The 14,743-nt window shown below is 35.4% G+C and overlaps 2 protein-coding genes across 4 annotated transcripts; both read left to right on the forward strand.

Annotated features, from left to right (window-relative positions):
- Positions 1-64: 64 nt before the first annotated feature.
- Positions 65-10,665, forward strand: LOC128192911 (neuronal acetylcholine receptor subunit alpha-3-like). The gene is made up of 7 exons (XM_052865964.1): positions 65-910; positions 1,546-1,590; positions 1,718-1,827; positions 2,366-2,596; positions 8,492-8,711; positions 9,060-9,156; positions 9,780-10,665. The coding sequence occupies exons 1-7, from the start codon at positions 710-712 to the stop codon at positions 10,223-10,225; spliced, it is 1,350 nt and encodes a 449-aa protein (XP_052721924.1). The 5' UTR covers positions 65-709; the 3' UTR covers positions 10,226-10,665.
- A 333-nt stretch (positions 10,666-10,998) lies between these two features.
- On the forward strand, positions 10,999-13,912 carry LOC128155207 (uncharacterized). Of its 3 annotated transcripts, none has more exons than XR_008239578.1 (2): positions 10,999-11,311; positions 13,065-13,204. XR_008239578.1 is itself a non-coding variant. In XM_052816807.1 (2 exons), the coding sequence occupies exons 1-2, from the start codon at positions 12,660-12,662 to the stop codon at positions 13,447-13,449; spliced, it is 447 nt and encodes a 148-aa protein (XP_052672767.1). In that variant the 5' UTR covers positions 12,579-12,659; the 3' UTR covers positions 13,450-13,912. The 3 variants fall into 3 exon arrangements, 1 of the variants encoding a protein (XP_052672767.1); XR_008239579.1 differs by lacking the exon at positions 10,999-11,311 and adding an exon at positions 12,047-12,725 and having other exon boundaries at positions 13,065-13,203; XM_052816807.1 differs by lacking the exon at positions 10,999-11,311 and adding an exon at positions 12,579-12,721 and having other exon boundaries at positions 13,065-13,912.
- Positions 13,913-14,743: the final 831 nt, after the last annotated feature.

The raw sequence follows: 14,743 nt of genomic DNA on the forward strand, positions 1-14,743 counted from the left end.
AGATAAATCCGTTGAGGTGTTTTTAATCAAGTAAAAAGTTACAGAAACTTTATCAACGTGCATCATTGAGGTATCCACCCTTTCAGTTTTTCTTCATCATACTTATACGTAGTCACACAAACATTTTCTTAATTTTTAAAGTCGTTTTGACAATAAAAAAAACCGTTTAATATGAGGTTTTATCTTCATGTGACTTTGCCAATATAAATTGCTCTTTCTCTCATTAAAACAAATATACATGTATTTTTGAAATTGTGATTACGAGCAGGCAAAAGGTTGGGGAGCATTGAAATATAATCATCGATTGATGAAGGTGTTTGAGTTAACGTTATCACTAAAATTACTGAATTGCTCAATAATGTGTTTGAAGAATCCTGTTTCAGATTCAAAAGGAACATTTGTAAATTCATACGCAGATAAAATGAAGTAAATGGGTTAGGTTTTTTAAAGTGTTGGATTTGGTGTTCAGAGAAACCATGTTCTGAAAATTATAAAATAAGAGAGAATAAAAAAACCTCATTATGGCCAGAACTGGATTATTTTGACCACATCCAGTAAATCAATTGAATGGGTTTCTGTTACGCCCAGCAAGAAATTAAGATGCAGAGATCAATGAGGCGAGAGACTGAACGATGATCTGTATCAAATCTGTGCTTCACTTTGGACATATATCTGAGAGCGCCAAACGCCTGCAAGTGCGCGAATCGAAATGGTTTACACCAAGGAGGGAGAAATATATGTGTGTCTTACTCTTCTTACTTTAATTCCATTGTCATCAGCTTGGAATTCGTCTGACGTTCAGGCGATCAGGAAGAATGGAGTACTGAGTAGCAATTATGACCGACTGGTTCGTCCCTCAAAGATAACCAACGTTAGTGTGGCCCTGAACCTCCTCACCATTAACTATATGGTAATGTATAGATAAATATCTACTCAATTTCTAAAAACAACGCCTCTATAGGATAAGTAAAATTAATTACACTTCTATTTCTAGTCAATTTTCTGACGTTGATAAACAGTAATTTTGTATATCATTGTATTTTTTTTTATTGAGTATATAACATGTAGACATGAAATTCCAAATATATGTAAACGTGCTAATGATTATGGATCTGAACGCGAAAAACTTGAATAATTTTCATTATGCCGAATTTTCATTGAAATTCTTTAACATTGACGAAATTGTTCAAAATCAAAGCCTCAATGAATTGGTCTAAAGATATACATTGATCACTTGTCCTGTCTTTTGGAATTAAAAGAATTTCATATACTTTTCTCTAGTTTCTTGTTTTATTTTCCATATTTAAAAAAACAAAGTAAGTTTTAAATTGAAAATCTTTTACAGCCTTCTATGACCTTTTTTTATATATAGTTTATTTTGATTTATCTATCTATCTATCTCTCTCTCTCTCTTTCTCTCTCTCGCGAAATCAGCAAAGGAAAAAGTAGGTAATTGGTAACAAATTGTGTGGTAAAAAAAATCGAAATTTTTGTTGTAAGCACAAGTTAAAATATTAAGGAAATAAAAAAGTTTATTTTTCACAGGACATAAAGAACCAAGTACTGTCTACCACGGGATGGCTGGAGGCGGTACGTATTTCTGGCAGATATCAATTATAGCACAATTCAACTAAACCAAAAGAAATAAAAAAGAATTCTCGGATGAGGAAATTTGTCTGACTACTTTAATTTTAAAAAAAGGTGCTTTTCTCTGCAGAGTTGGGAGGATTATCGGCTAGCATGGGATGTTACTAAATATCCGGACATCACTGATGTATTTGCAGACGAGAGTGAAGTCTGGCGTCCAGTGTTTTTCATAGATAATTCGTAAGCTACAACTACTTTGTACGATGTATTGAAATGAATCATTTCTTTTGAAAGCTTTCAGAAGAGTTAGATGAAACATCTTTGAAAAGTAAAATAAATTGGAAAGACGAACTGCATATCAATTTTTAGACATTTGAACTTTTGTAGCTTGTAGCAACCAGCAGCTTGTTAACAAATTCATTTATCGAACAAACAGAAGACAAGCGAATGGAGGATGATATTTTTTCTGTGTTGATTAAAGATATTTCAACTTACCCTACCCTACATACACTCATTCGTTTACAGTGTCAATGAAAATAATAATTGGCCTCCAGTAGATTATCAAAATATTTAAAGCAAATCGGTTTTAAGCGGAAAAACATAAATATAGACACAACTTATTACGTCTTAATCAATTATAAAATATAACTGTACACGCTGGAGATAAAGTATAGATCTTCACTATCGTAGAGATTTCATAAAAAAAATTAATGATCTCCATTGAGAAAATGATGTAAAAAGATAATTAGAATCTTGTTTTTTGGTTTCGTTTGCACAGCGTTTCCGACCTGAATATTATTTCGGACTCTCAACTGCTGTACCGGATCACTCACACGGGGGAAGTGGAATGGGAACAGCCCCAGATGTTCACCACGCACTGCCGGATCGACATCACATACTACCCATTTGATACTCAGCTCTGTCAAATTAAACTCACCAGTTGGGGCTACTCGACGGACGAAATCGAACTACACCCTACCTTCTCGGGGATCATTACCGAGGACTTAGAGTAGGTGTAGTTTAATGTATCAGTCATTTTTTCAAACACGTGTGTTTAGAAAACATTATGGCTGATTTTTTTTTTCAAAACTGCAAAAAGTCGCAGGTAACTAATATATAAATAGTGCCTGTTTGGGAGGTCAATTTCAACAGTTACCCTCCCAAACAGGCACTATTTATTTTATTATACTTAATGTCTTATTTTCAAAGAAATAAATATTACTGCTTTTTTATATTGAAATGAAGTGATTTCTAAAGCGAACCGTACGCGCATAATTTACGCGCATGTAACAATTCGTTGTGTTACCCGTTGCCAAGTGTGTTGCTAACGCTGAGGGTAATAGTATATAAATAGTGCCTGTTTTGGAGGGTAACAGTTGAAATTGACACCCCGAGAAAACCATTGTCAACCGACGCGAAGCAGTTGAAATTGACACCCTGAGAAAACCATTGTCAACCGACGCGAAGCGCAGGTTGACAATGGTTTTTGAGGGGTGTCAATTTCAACTGTTATCCTCCCAAATAGGCACTATCTATTTTATCATACTGAATGTCTTAATTTTAGAGAATTTTTTACTGGTTTTATATAGAAATGATATGGCAAACCGTACGCGCATAATTTACGCGCATGTAACAATTCGTTGTGTTACCCGTTGCTAAGTATGTTGCTAACGCCGAGGGTAATAATACTAATTGTTATACTTTCATGTTAAATACTGAAATCTGATTGGTTAAGACGCAGTTAATAATATTTACTATTACCCTCAGCGTTAGCAACGCACTTGGCAACGGGTAACATTAAAAAATGTTACATGCGCGAAAATTATGCGCGTACAGTTCGCTGTAGAATTCACGTTATTCCTATATAAAAGCAGTAAAATTTTCTTAACAATTTTAAAAAAGACATTCAGTATAACAAAATAAATAGTGCCTGTTTGGGAGGATAACAGTTGAAATTGACACCCCTCGAAAACCATTGTCAACCTCCGCTTCGCGTCGGTTGACAATGGTTTTCTCGGGGTGTCAATTTCAACTGTTACCCTCCCAAACAGGCACTATTTATATAATATCAGTCATTTTATTTTGTCAATCATGATTACAATGTATTTGATTTTCCAATAGGTACATGTACATGTAAGTAGGTCCTAAGTAAGTTTAAAAAACAATGCAGAAAGTAACTTAATGGATGATATAAAATATAATATGTAAACGGTGTGACCGTTGGACCGAGCGCAGATTTAACACAGTGCAGGTTGATTTATGTATGATAAAATATATTTAAAACGCACACAGTATAGGATCCGCCTGCATAGTTGCCTACTCATACCATTCGTCAAGTTAAACTAAACGTCGCGTGCTCCGTCTACATTATGACGTCATATTTCAAACGTAAAACGTTCAAGTTTTGTCTTCGGAAATAGCCGAAGACAGTTACGTGATTCCGAATTTTTTTTATTTCTTCTTTTATTGTTCATCAATTGTATTCATATGAATGCCAATGTAATAAAATTGCATACTTTGTTCAGTATCTAAAAGATCAGTTCCTTGACGTTTATGCTGATAATTTGATAAGACATACATAGAACAAGTCGTGTTCTTGATTGAAGCACTATTGAAACTTCTCTGGTTTCCTTTTTAATTCCTTTTAATTCAAATTCACTTCTATTGAAACACTGGGACCTTTTAAAGCAAGTTTAGGGGCAATAAACATCGAAAAGTACCTGTCAATCAATGATCAAACTAACTTTTTAAAAACAAAATGGCTGCCAATATGGCGGCGCCCAGGGCTGGAAGAATTTTTTTTGGCCTTAGTACCCCTGATTCAACATTCATTTTTCACTGATTTTCTTATATATACGTGTTACCATTAATCCTCGCTTCGCGAGGCGGGCTTTGCCCGCCTCTCGCTGCGCTCGGTAATATGTAAACGGTGTGACCGTTGGACCGAGCGCAGATTTAACACAGTGCAGTTTGATTTTTGTATAATAAAATCTATTTAAAACGCACGAAGTAGGATCCGCCAGCATGGTTGCCTACTCAAATCATTCGTCAAAGTTAAACTAAACGTCGCGTGCTCAGTCTACATTATGACGTCATATTTCAGACGTAAAACGTTCGAGTTTTGTCTTCGGAAATAGCCGAAGAGAGTTACGTGATTCCGAATTTTTTAATATTTCTTCTTTCATTGTTCATCAATTTAATTCATATGAATGCCAATGTAATAAAATTTAATACTTTATTCAGAATCTAAAAGATCCGTTTCTTGACGTTTAATGTTTTTATTTTCCATCTGATAATTTGATAAGACATACATAGAACAAGTCGTGTTTCTTGATTGAAGCACTATTGGAACTTTTCTGAAATCCTTTTTAATTTCTTTTAATTCAAATTACCTTCTATTGAAGCACTGGACTTATTTAATCGAGTTTAGGGGCAATAAACATTGATAAGTACCATTCAATCAATGATCGAACTAACTTTTAAAAAACAAAATGGCTGCCAATATGGCGGCGCCCAGGGCTGGAAGAAATTTTTTTTGGCCTTAGTACCCCTGATTCAACTTTCATTTTTCAATGATTTTCTCATATATACGTGTTACCATTAATCCTCGCTTCGCGAGGCGGGCTTCGCCCGCCTCTCGCTGCGCTCGGTATAAATTATACATGTGCATGGTTTTAAACCCGTGTTACAAGCAAATGAGTTATGCTTAGTTGAATAGTTAAAATGATCAATATATACATTGTTTAAAAGGATTGTGTAGCATCTAGAAGAGATCACAGAACCTTTTTTCTCCGGAGTTTTTATAAAATTCAAAATTTCACGTGGGACTTCATGATAGAATTACTTTCATAACACACGAATATTTCAAGCTTTATTTTTTTTTTTATTACAGTGAATATGTTGTTTTGAATAATATGTAAACGGTGTGACCGTTAGACCGAGCGCAGATTTAACACAGTGCAGTTTGATTTTTGTAGAATAAAATTTATGTGAAACGCACACAGTAGGATCCGCCTGTTTGCCTATTCAAATCATTAGCCGAAGTTTAACTAAACGTCGCGTGCTCAGTCTACATTATGACGTCATATTTTAGACGTAAAACGTTCGTTTTGTCTTCGGAAATAGCCGAAGAGAGTTACGTTATTCCGAACTTTTATTTTATTTCTTCTTTCATTGTTCATCAATTTAATTCATATGAATGCCGCTGTAAGAAAATTAAATACTTTATTCGGTATCTAAAAGATCAGTTAATTGACCTTAATATTTTATTTTCCATCTGATAATTTGATAAGACATACATAGAACAAGTCGTGTTTCTTGATTAAAGCACTATTGAAAATGATCTGGTTTCCTTTTTAATTTCTTTTAATTCGAATGACCTTCTATTGAAACACTGGAACTTATTTAATCGAGTTTAGGGGCAACAAACATCGATAAGTACCGATCAATCAATGATCGAACTAACTTTTTAAAAACAAAATGGCTGCCAAGATGGCGGCGCCCAGGGCTGGAAGAAATTTTTTTTGGCCTTAGTACCCCTGATTCAACTTTCACTTTTCACTGATTTTCTTATATATATACGTGTTACCATTAATCCTCGCTTCGCGAGGCGGGCTTCGCCCGCCTCTCGCTGCGCTCGGTATAAAATCTCTATTTTCATAATTTCTTAAAACTCTCGCCCTTTTTTAGGTCACCTGAGTCACTCAGGTGACCTATTGCTATTGGTCTTCGTTCGTCGTCGTGCGTTGTGCGTCGTGCGTCTGTGCGTCGTGCGTTAACAATTTTACATTTTTAACTTCTTCTTGAAAACTACCAGGCCAATCGTTACCATTTTTGGTGTAAAGCATCTCTATGGTAAGAAGAATCTAAATTGTGAAATTCATGGCTCTACCACCCCTGAGGTGCCACGGGCGGGGCCAAATATGCAAAAAAAGCCAAATTTTCAAAAATCTTCTTCTCTACTCCCACGCATGTGAGGAAAAAACTAAATGCATGGTTATGTTGTCCATGAAGCCCTCTACCAAAATTGTGAAATTTATGGCCCCTGGGTCAGGGGTTCTGGCTCTAGGGTGGGGCCAATGTGGCCATATAGTAAAAATGTATTTAATCTTAGAAAATCTTCTTCTCTACTACCATATACATTTGTCAAAAACTAAATGCATGATTATGATGTCCATGAAGCCCTTAACCTAAATTGTGAAATTCATGACCCCTGGGTCAGGGGTTCAGGCTCTAGGGTTGGGCCAATATGGCCATATAGTAAAAATGTATTAAATCTTAGAAAATCTTCTTCTCTACTACCATATACATTTGTCAAAAACTAAATGCATGATTATGATGTCCATGAAGCCCTCAACCTAAATTGTGAAATTCACGACCCCTGGGTCAGGGGTTCAGGCTCTAGGGTTGGGCCAATATGGCCATATAGTAAAAATGTATTAAATCTTAGAAAATCTTCATCTCTATTATCATATATGTCAACAACTAAATGCATGATAATGATGTCCATGAAGCCCTCAACCTTAATTGTGAAGTTCAAGACCCCTTGGTCAGGGGTTCAGGCTCTAGGGTTGGGCCAATATGGCCAAATAGTAAAAATGTATTAAATCTTAGAAAATCTTCTTCTCTACCCCCATATATATTTGTTAAAAACTAAATGCATGATTATGATGTCCATGAAGCCCTCTACCAAAATTGTGAAATTCATGACCCCTGGGTCAGGGGTTCAGGCTCTAGGGTTGGGCCAATATGGCCAAATAGTAAAAATGTATTAAATCTTAGAAAATCTTCTTCTCTACTCCCATATATATTTGTTAAAAATTAAATGCATTGTTATGATGTCCATGAGGCCCTCTTCCAAAATTGTGAAATTCATGACCCCTGGGTCAGGGGTTCAGGCTCTAGGGTGGGGCCAATATGGCCATATAGTAAAAAAAATTTAAATCTTAAAAAATCTTCTTCTCTACTCCCACACATGTGAGCAAAAAACTGAATACATGGTTATGATGTCCATGAGGGCCTCTACTTAAATTGTGAAATTCATGACCCCTTTGTTAGGTGTTCAGGCTCTAGGGTTGGGCCAATATGGCCTTATAGTAAAAATGTTTTAAATCTTAAAAAATCTTCTCTACTCCCACACATGCGGGCAAAAAAAAATGAATACATGGTTATGATATCCACAATCTCCTTGACCTAAATTGTGAAATTCATGGCCCCTGAGTCAGGGGTTCAAAACATGAAGGGGAGGTGGGGGCGCAATATGGCAATATAGTGTTAATGCATATAATGTTTAAACATTTTCTTCTCTATTCTCACACATCTGTATAAAAAAAACTGACTAATAATTATGTTTACCAGGAAGTCCTCTACTGAAATTTTAATTTTCATGTCCCCTCAAGGATGGGTTTTGACTCTAGGGCAGGGCCAAAATGGATGTATAGATGTTAATGCATATAACGTTAAAAAATTATTTTCTTTACTCCCACACACCTGAAAGGAAAACTGAATTCATGATTTTGTAGACCAAATCTTTTAGTTTTTCACCAAAATAATAGGTTTCACAGTTCTTTTTGAAACGTGGTCGTCATTACAAATTTATAATTTTTCTACTCAAGTATGAAACCTAATTAATTAGATGCATATATGAGACTCCATGACAAGTTTGTGTATGGGATATATGCTACTCAGGTGACCGTTAAGGCCAATTGGCCTCTTGTTTTATATATGTATTTTATTAGTTATGGGGTTAAATCAAAACATTTTGTTTTTAATTATGCTTAAGGATGGCTTGACTAAAGTCAGATTGACTCTATAAATGTGCTTTAAAACCGGTATAGGATAGAGAAAGGACCCAATTTTTGTCTTTCATTTAAAACTCCATACTTAATTGTCTCCCTTATTACAGGCCTAATGGCGAGTGGCTTTTGCTTCAGACAAGTGCCAAGAAAAATGAGCTGATTGAACTCGGTGCCAATGGCGTCATAACGAAACACTGGGAGATTGTGTTCACGATTGTGACACAGAGAAGGACGTCATATTACGTCACGGGCATCTTGCTGCCCGTGTTTCTCTTGTCCTACCTCAACACACTTGTGTTTATTCTGCCTGTTGAATCGGGGGAAAAAGTACGTGAAATGATGAAAACATATTAGTAATTAATAAGAGTTAAGAAGTTTTATGAATATAATAGCTCAAATTAATGAGAAGAAGGCCACCTCAAACTGAAACACATCAAGATGCAGCGTGTTTTTTAAGGCCCTCCGAAAACAATTACAGTATACAGAAACTATACTAACCTGGAGAATTTCTCATGTTACTCGGAAATCGGAATATTTTAAAATGTTTGAGCAGTTAATATACAAGCAGTGAAAGAAGCCAATCAACATGCAGTAATGGGTTTTGTGCTCTATTTATTTATACGTTTGGTTTGTAACAGTATCGAATTTTGTATCTATAATCCTCTGTCTGTTCAGATTGGGTTCATCCTGACCGTCCTTCTGTCCCTGGCTGTACTGCTGACCATCATCACCGACAAAATCCCCTCAACCTCCATAGAAGTCTCCATCTTGTGTAAGGCACATACACTCAACTACAGGGTTTAAATTTACATTTCAAAGGTTTTCTACATGAATTCAAGCAAAAGAAATGAGTTTTTCAACAACCCAATTCACAAGTCGCTGCATCCAGACTTTTACATGACAAGGTTGTTGTAAAAGTGGACCAATGATTTGGAGCAGAACAATGACTATTACTTACCTCCTCTGTAATCTGTTTAATTTTATTGAAGGTTGATATTTTGCACCTGTGTTAATTCGAATTAAATATTTTTGTACGTTAAACAAAGTAAACAACCATCGGCACTTGGTCATTTAAGTATATAGTCCTGATCTAAGGAGTATAATTACATTAAGCTTATTCCATTCAGATTGAGTCTTGTTATATCATATGAAAAATACACTCATCAAAATTTTCACAGTGTAATTCCCATGTTTATCGTTGAAACACTTATTGAGATTTTAATGTTTTATAATTAATTAACGCCCAGTGGTTGTGTGTCTGTTTAGTGAGGTTTCTTGTACCATTTACGGATATAGGCCTACATGTATATAATAGTTCCAATGCTCTATTTTTTTTTTATTTACTTATCAATTATACTAAAGGTATATATTAAAACCTATTTATTTCATTTCCAGCCGTGTACCTAGCCATAACTTTGTGCTTCAGCGTTGTTTCCTGTATTTTGTCCGTCTTTGTGATGTCCGTCAGTTTCCAGGAGACTTCTAAGCCACTTCCGCGGTGGGCGGAAAAGCTCGCTAAAAGCAACATCTTTCCATCGGCTTGGTTGACCAAATGTAGCAACTGTACAATGGCAAGCAGAAATAAAACCTCTTGTAACGTCCAGGCTTTCAATGAAAACAATGACCTAGACTTCAAGGAAAGAAGCCAGACTGAAAAGGTTGATGGTGATTCTCAGGAACCCGAAAGTTCCAGCTTGTCTTGGAGTGAAGTGTCTAGGAAGCTAGACAGACTGTTCTTTTACATGACTTTTGTTTTAATCACCTTGGAAACCATAGTTTTTCTCGTGATTCTGATGATTGGTGGATCAGTTAACTCACAGAAACTTGTCAACTCTCTATGATTAATGATTAACTTTAGTGTATACACTACACATAAAACTAGATATATTATAGCTCGAAGACAGTGTTTTGTAAATTAAATTAGAATTTTTCAACTGAACATACTAAAACGATAATATATGTGGTACGAAACTATTGATTTCTCTTAGACTGTCAAAACTTTAGAACATTAACTTGTTTTAAAATGACTTTTTTGAACGACTCTGTTATAAACCCTGTCCAAATGAAAAAAAAGATGGAGACAAGTGAAAACAAAAGTTAACTATACTTATTTTCATTAAAAATGAAACCCCGTCGCCGTATTTTGTTGTCCATCTCTTTGGCAGTACGTAGAAAGTCGGCTTATTTATTTTATTGAAATCGTATGGTTTCACAATACATTTATATAAAATGGAAGATTGAATGAGACTTAACAGCTACACAAACGGCGTACAAATGAATAAAATCGATGCATACTTGATTTTTTATTATGCAACAAACTCATTTTCTGAACATTCATGTCCCGTGCCCCGATATCGATTTGCGGATTTGTGACTTTAAACATTAATAAAGCCAACTACACTTGACATTTTTCAAAATAATAAACTGTTAAGATAAAGTGCAAATAATTGTGTGGTAAAAAATATACACCGGTCTTTTAAAAATGAGCACAATCTTCGGTTCTAAATAGCTATCGCTTGTGCCATCTAAGTAGTTCAAGTTTTTGAAACACGGCGGTGGTAAAGAGTCCCATTTATAATTCACCGACACAAAACATTCACGTCAAAGGCTACCATACACCTCAGATTTAATTAACGAATTTCCCAGGTATTTACCCAGGTATGGGCGGTTTTTTACATGTACACTTACAGAAGTAATACATTTAAAACAAAGTTACATACTTCGTTGCCAAGCGCGCTAAACTGGTTGCACGTTTAGTAGTATTTCGACTCTGAAATAATCCGCTTTCATTTTTACAGTGTTAATCCTGTGATTGAAAGCGCATACATGTAAATAAGGTTTTTGATTGCTCGGGTTGTGTATTGGCCGGCATCAGATTTAAAGCTGTAATGGTAGAGAGAGAGATATTATCGCAAACATAAAACTTCGTAAGTATTTTCAATCTTAAAAAATTGAATATTAATGTATCTAAGAACCAACTTCAGCGTGAATTTGCCATCTGGCGTCGGCTGATATAAATTTAGAATTGCAGTTTTTGCTCGAATTTCGTAAAAATAAATGAATACATGTATAAAAAACATTGTTCAAAATGTTTCTACACACTTTGGCAAAAACATCTGACACGATTTCAAATGCAACTACCAGTACCTTTATTTCCTGTTTTCTAATGTTTAAGAAATATATTCTGCGAGAAAAAAACAAAAAAACTTTAGTTGATGGTTTGCAGATACGGGTACTTGTCTTCATAGCGGTTCTGGTTTATACATTATGAATGAAAGATAAAAGCTTCGGAACCGAGATACAGAAATCGTTTTCCAATAAATCCTGTGTTAAAGTAATTGAAATAAATACAAGCGCGGATCAGGGGAAGGGGACCCCTGTAAATTTCAAATTTCTCAAATTTACGAAGTAAAATTACCCAAAATAGGCCTTGATTAACCCCCCTCCCACCGGCAATTACAGATATTCATCGGAACCCCCCCCCCCCCCCCCCGAAAAAAAATTCTGGATCCGAACATAAAATGCATAACGGAGTTCGTCTTACAATGCCGGTCCTTGATAGGGTTTTGTGGTTTTGTGAGACAAATATATTGCATATTGTGACCAAATGTTGGCCAGCTTAACACGACAGTCTTGATGCATGTGTCGATTATAGGCCTTTTAAAACTGTCAAACTGGGTTTGAAATGAACACAAAAGTTTAATGACAGTAGGGCCTGTTTCATTGGCAGGTGTTGTCTATCTACAAGCCAAATTAGTATATATGTGTGATTAAAAATTCTATTATTTACATTCATTTAATTCCCCACACACAATTCTTCTTTCTTTTTGATTCCGTATAATCTCGTTATACACCTATATCTCATGTATATAAACACCGAATTCCATAATATCGATTGCAAAGGTGTTTTTTTTTTTCTCAATGGCACTTTAATTGCAGAGATCTAAATGCACTCTAGAGAAATGGGTACAATTGACAAAACCTCTTCTCCAGTACATGTATTAAATGTGTTTGTCGAAAGCATTCGCTCAATTCATCAATATTAAAGTGATCAGGAGTTGAATAATATAACTTGGGGGTCTTTCGTGCATGCGATTATAAAAACACTTAGCCTACATAGCTTTTCTTCTAATCAATGTTCAATTGAGATTCTTGGAGAGATAGAGCTTTGTGGTTCTGACGGAGGACGGCCTATGTGCCCAATTAGGCCAACTGCTTCGTGCAAACGTAGCGATACAAAACCGTTTAACAAGAATTCAAAGGGGTAGTTATTCCATGGAAGAAATTAGTCTACCCCGTCTTTCCCTTAGTGCCTTCAAAAGAAATTTTACTGGAAAGTAGGTATAGTGCCCCATTTTACCACTTACCAAAAATAATTCAATTAAAATTAGATGAAGGGTAATAACAGCACGAGTTCTCTATGTTTGCTTACATGTATCTTTTTCTTTGAATGATCCGAATTTTTTTAGAGATTGTTTAGGGTTCCGTTTGAGGACATTTCTTGAGGACATTTCTCGAGGAGAGAATCAAATTTCGATATCTTTTTGGTGATTGTGTCCACTGATGAAGGAGAGATCATGTTATCTTAACGCTTTTAACTGATTTCTTTATTGGCAGATGTAAACTAAAAACTAACGTTACTTGCATGTGTACAGTATCGAGTTTCCGGTATACTTTCAGAAACGCAAAATTCAGCATGGCAGCGACAGTGGCAAAAGCACCTGCTATTACCAACGTACAAACCACGCCCCCTCAGGTAGCTCACAATAAGGTGGTCACTTCCAACGGTAACACCAAAATTGTCTTTAACGGAAGACAGGACACTTCCGGCGGATACCAGCCGCAGTTCGTGATCCAGAAATTGTCGGTCACGAGGCTTCCTAACATTGTAAACCGGATGCGGACTGAGACGCTGTCGAGCCGTGCCAAACGAAGTCGCTTCTATAAGAGTGATTCGTACGTGGATTACCGCTGCTACAGTTGGAGGAACCTTGCTCTCTGGAGCGACTACCAAGCCCATCTGTGGAAAGGAGATGGCAGTGTGAAAACTTCTTACAGGAAGTGAAATACTGCATGCAAACCTATGGTTTTAAATTATATTGTACGTACCTATATAATACATTTATATATCAGTTTGTATCACTTTGTCCTGCAGTGTAAATGCCTTAAGTTATAGTAAACTCAAAGTCTTTCAGCTCAAGAAACAGTATTATTTGTACATGGCATTTAATTGGAAAAATTTCATTTGAAAACATACAAATATTTTGTACCATTGATACATGCAATTTGTGGAATCATGGATCGATGTTGTTTTATATACATTACAATGTATATTAAGTTTTTTGATAAATAATTACATTAACCATCATGGAATGGTTCGTGCACCAGCCTTTCGATTTGTCAGTATTATTCATACATATACACATAGTTATCTTGTATCACATTGTCTCATAAATTAACATATTAATAAACATGATTGTATGTTTTATGTTTTGATTTTCATATTAAAACTATTTTTCATAAACATGTTAACGCATTTTTAATTGACTGAAAAAGAAAGTTAAAAAAGTATGTAAAGATACATGTATTTATATTCATTTCAAGAATATTAAAGGAATCGTCCATTGACCATTATGAAGTGGTCATTATGGCCGGGGCGTGGTCAAATACAATAAAGGTCAAAGGGTTTAATGATAGATCAGATCATCCCATAATATTCATAACTGATTTCTTATTCATAAAATTTCAGGCAATGGTACAATTAAATATTGAATTATTGACTTTTTTACGTTATTCATTTCGTATCATCATGCAAACCCCGCTTGTGCCCCAACAGTACGTCATTTGCGTCATTGGTGAACTGTATTGGACTATATGTTACACAATTATGCGAAGTGTAATCACAGACAAAAATACTGGAAATTGTAAGTAGAACCATTATAACAGGAGTTTGAACTTTGGGTAGTTATGTCAAATAGTAATGTGACGTGGCCCTGTCTATTTCATTGCTGGCCATACAGCCATGGCTTCTTGAAATCAACAAGATTGAGCAAGGACTACGCAATCTATGTGTATATCACCGGAAACCAGCATTTTTTAAACTTGTTTTGATGGAAGAAAAAAATAGTTACATCATACCAGGGGTCTAAGGTCTTGTTAAAATGGTTCTTTTTAAGCACAAAACCTTGTGCTTAAATGATAAATTGAAAAGTTGTTTAAAGTAAATGCGTAATGTACTGCAACAGTTTCATAGAAGTTTAAATGTGAAATTAAGTAAATTAAACAGTATTCATGTTATGGAATTCTTGTATATAGGCGTTATTCTTATTGATCAGAGTTAAACCCCACCCCATCAGGCA

The sequence above is a fragment of the Crassostrea angulata genome, chromosome 7, assembly GCF_025612915.1.
Source record: "Crassostrea angulata isolate pt1a10 chromosome 7, ASM2561291v2, whole genome shotgun sequence".
Taxonomy (NCBI): domain Eukaryota; kingdom Metazoa; phylum Mollusca; class Bivalvia; order Ostreida; family Ostreidae; genus Magallana; species Magallana angulata.

Bases quoted from the DNA above. Each gene is read 5' to 3' on its own strand.
- LOC128192911 (XM_052865964.1), top strand. From the start codon at position 710: ATGGTTTACACCAAGGAGGGAGAAATATATGTGTGTCTTACTCTTCTT. The intron at 1,828-2,365 runs GTAAGCTACAAC...TCGTTTGCACAG, and splicing joins GTGTTTTTCATAGATAATTC to CGTTTCCGACCTGAATATTA. The intron at 8,712-9,059 runs GTACGTGAAATG...CTGTCTGTTCAG, and splicing joins CTGTTGAATCGGGGGAAAAA to ATTGGGTTCATCCTGACCGT.
- LOC128155207 (XM_052816807.1), top strand. From the start codon at position 12,660: ATGGAAGAAATTAGTCTACCCCGTCTTTCCCTTAGTGCCTTCAAAAGA. The intron at 12,722-13,064 runs GTAGGTATAGTG...GTATACTTTCAG, and splicing joins AAAAGAAATTTTACTGGAAA to AAACGCAAAATTCAGCATGG.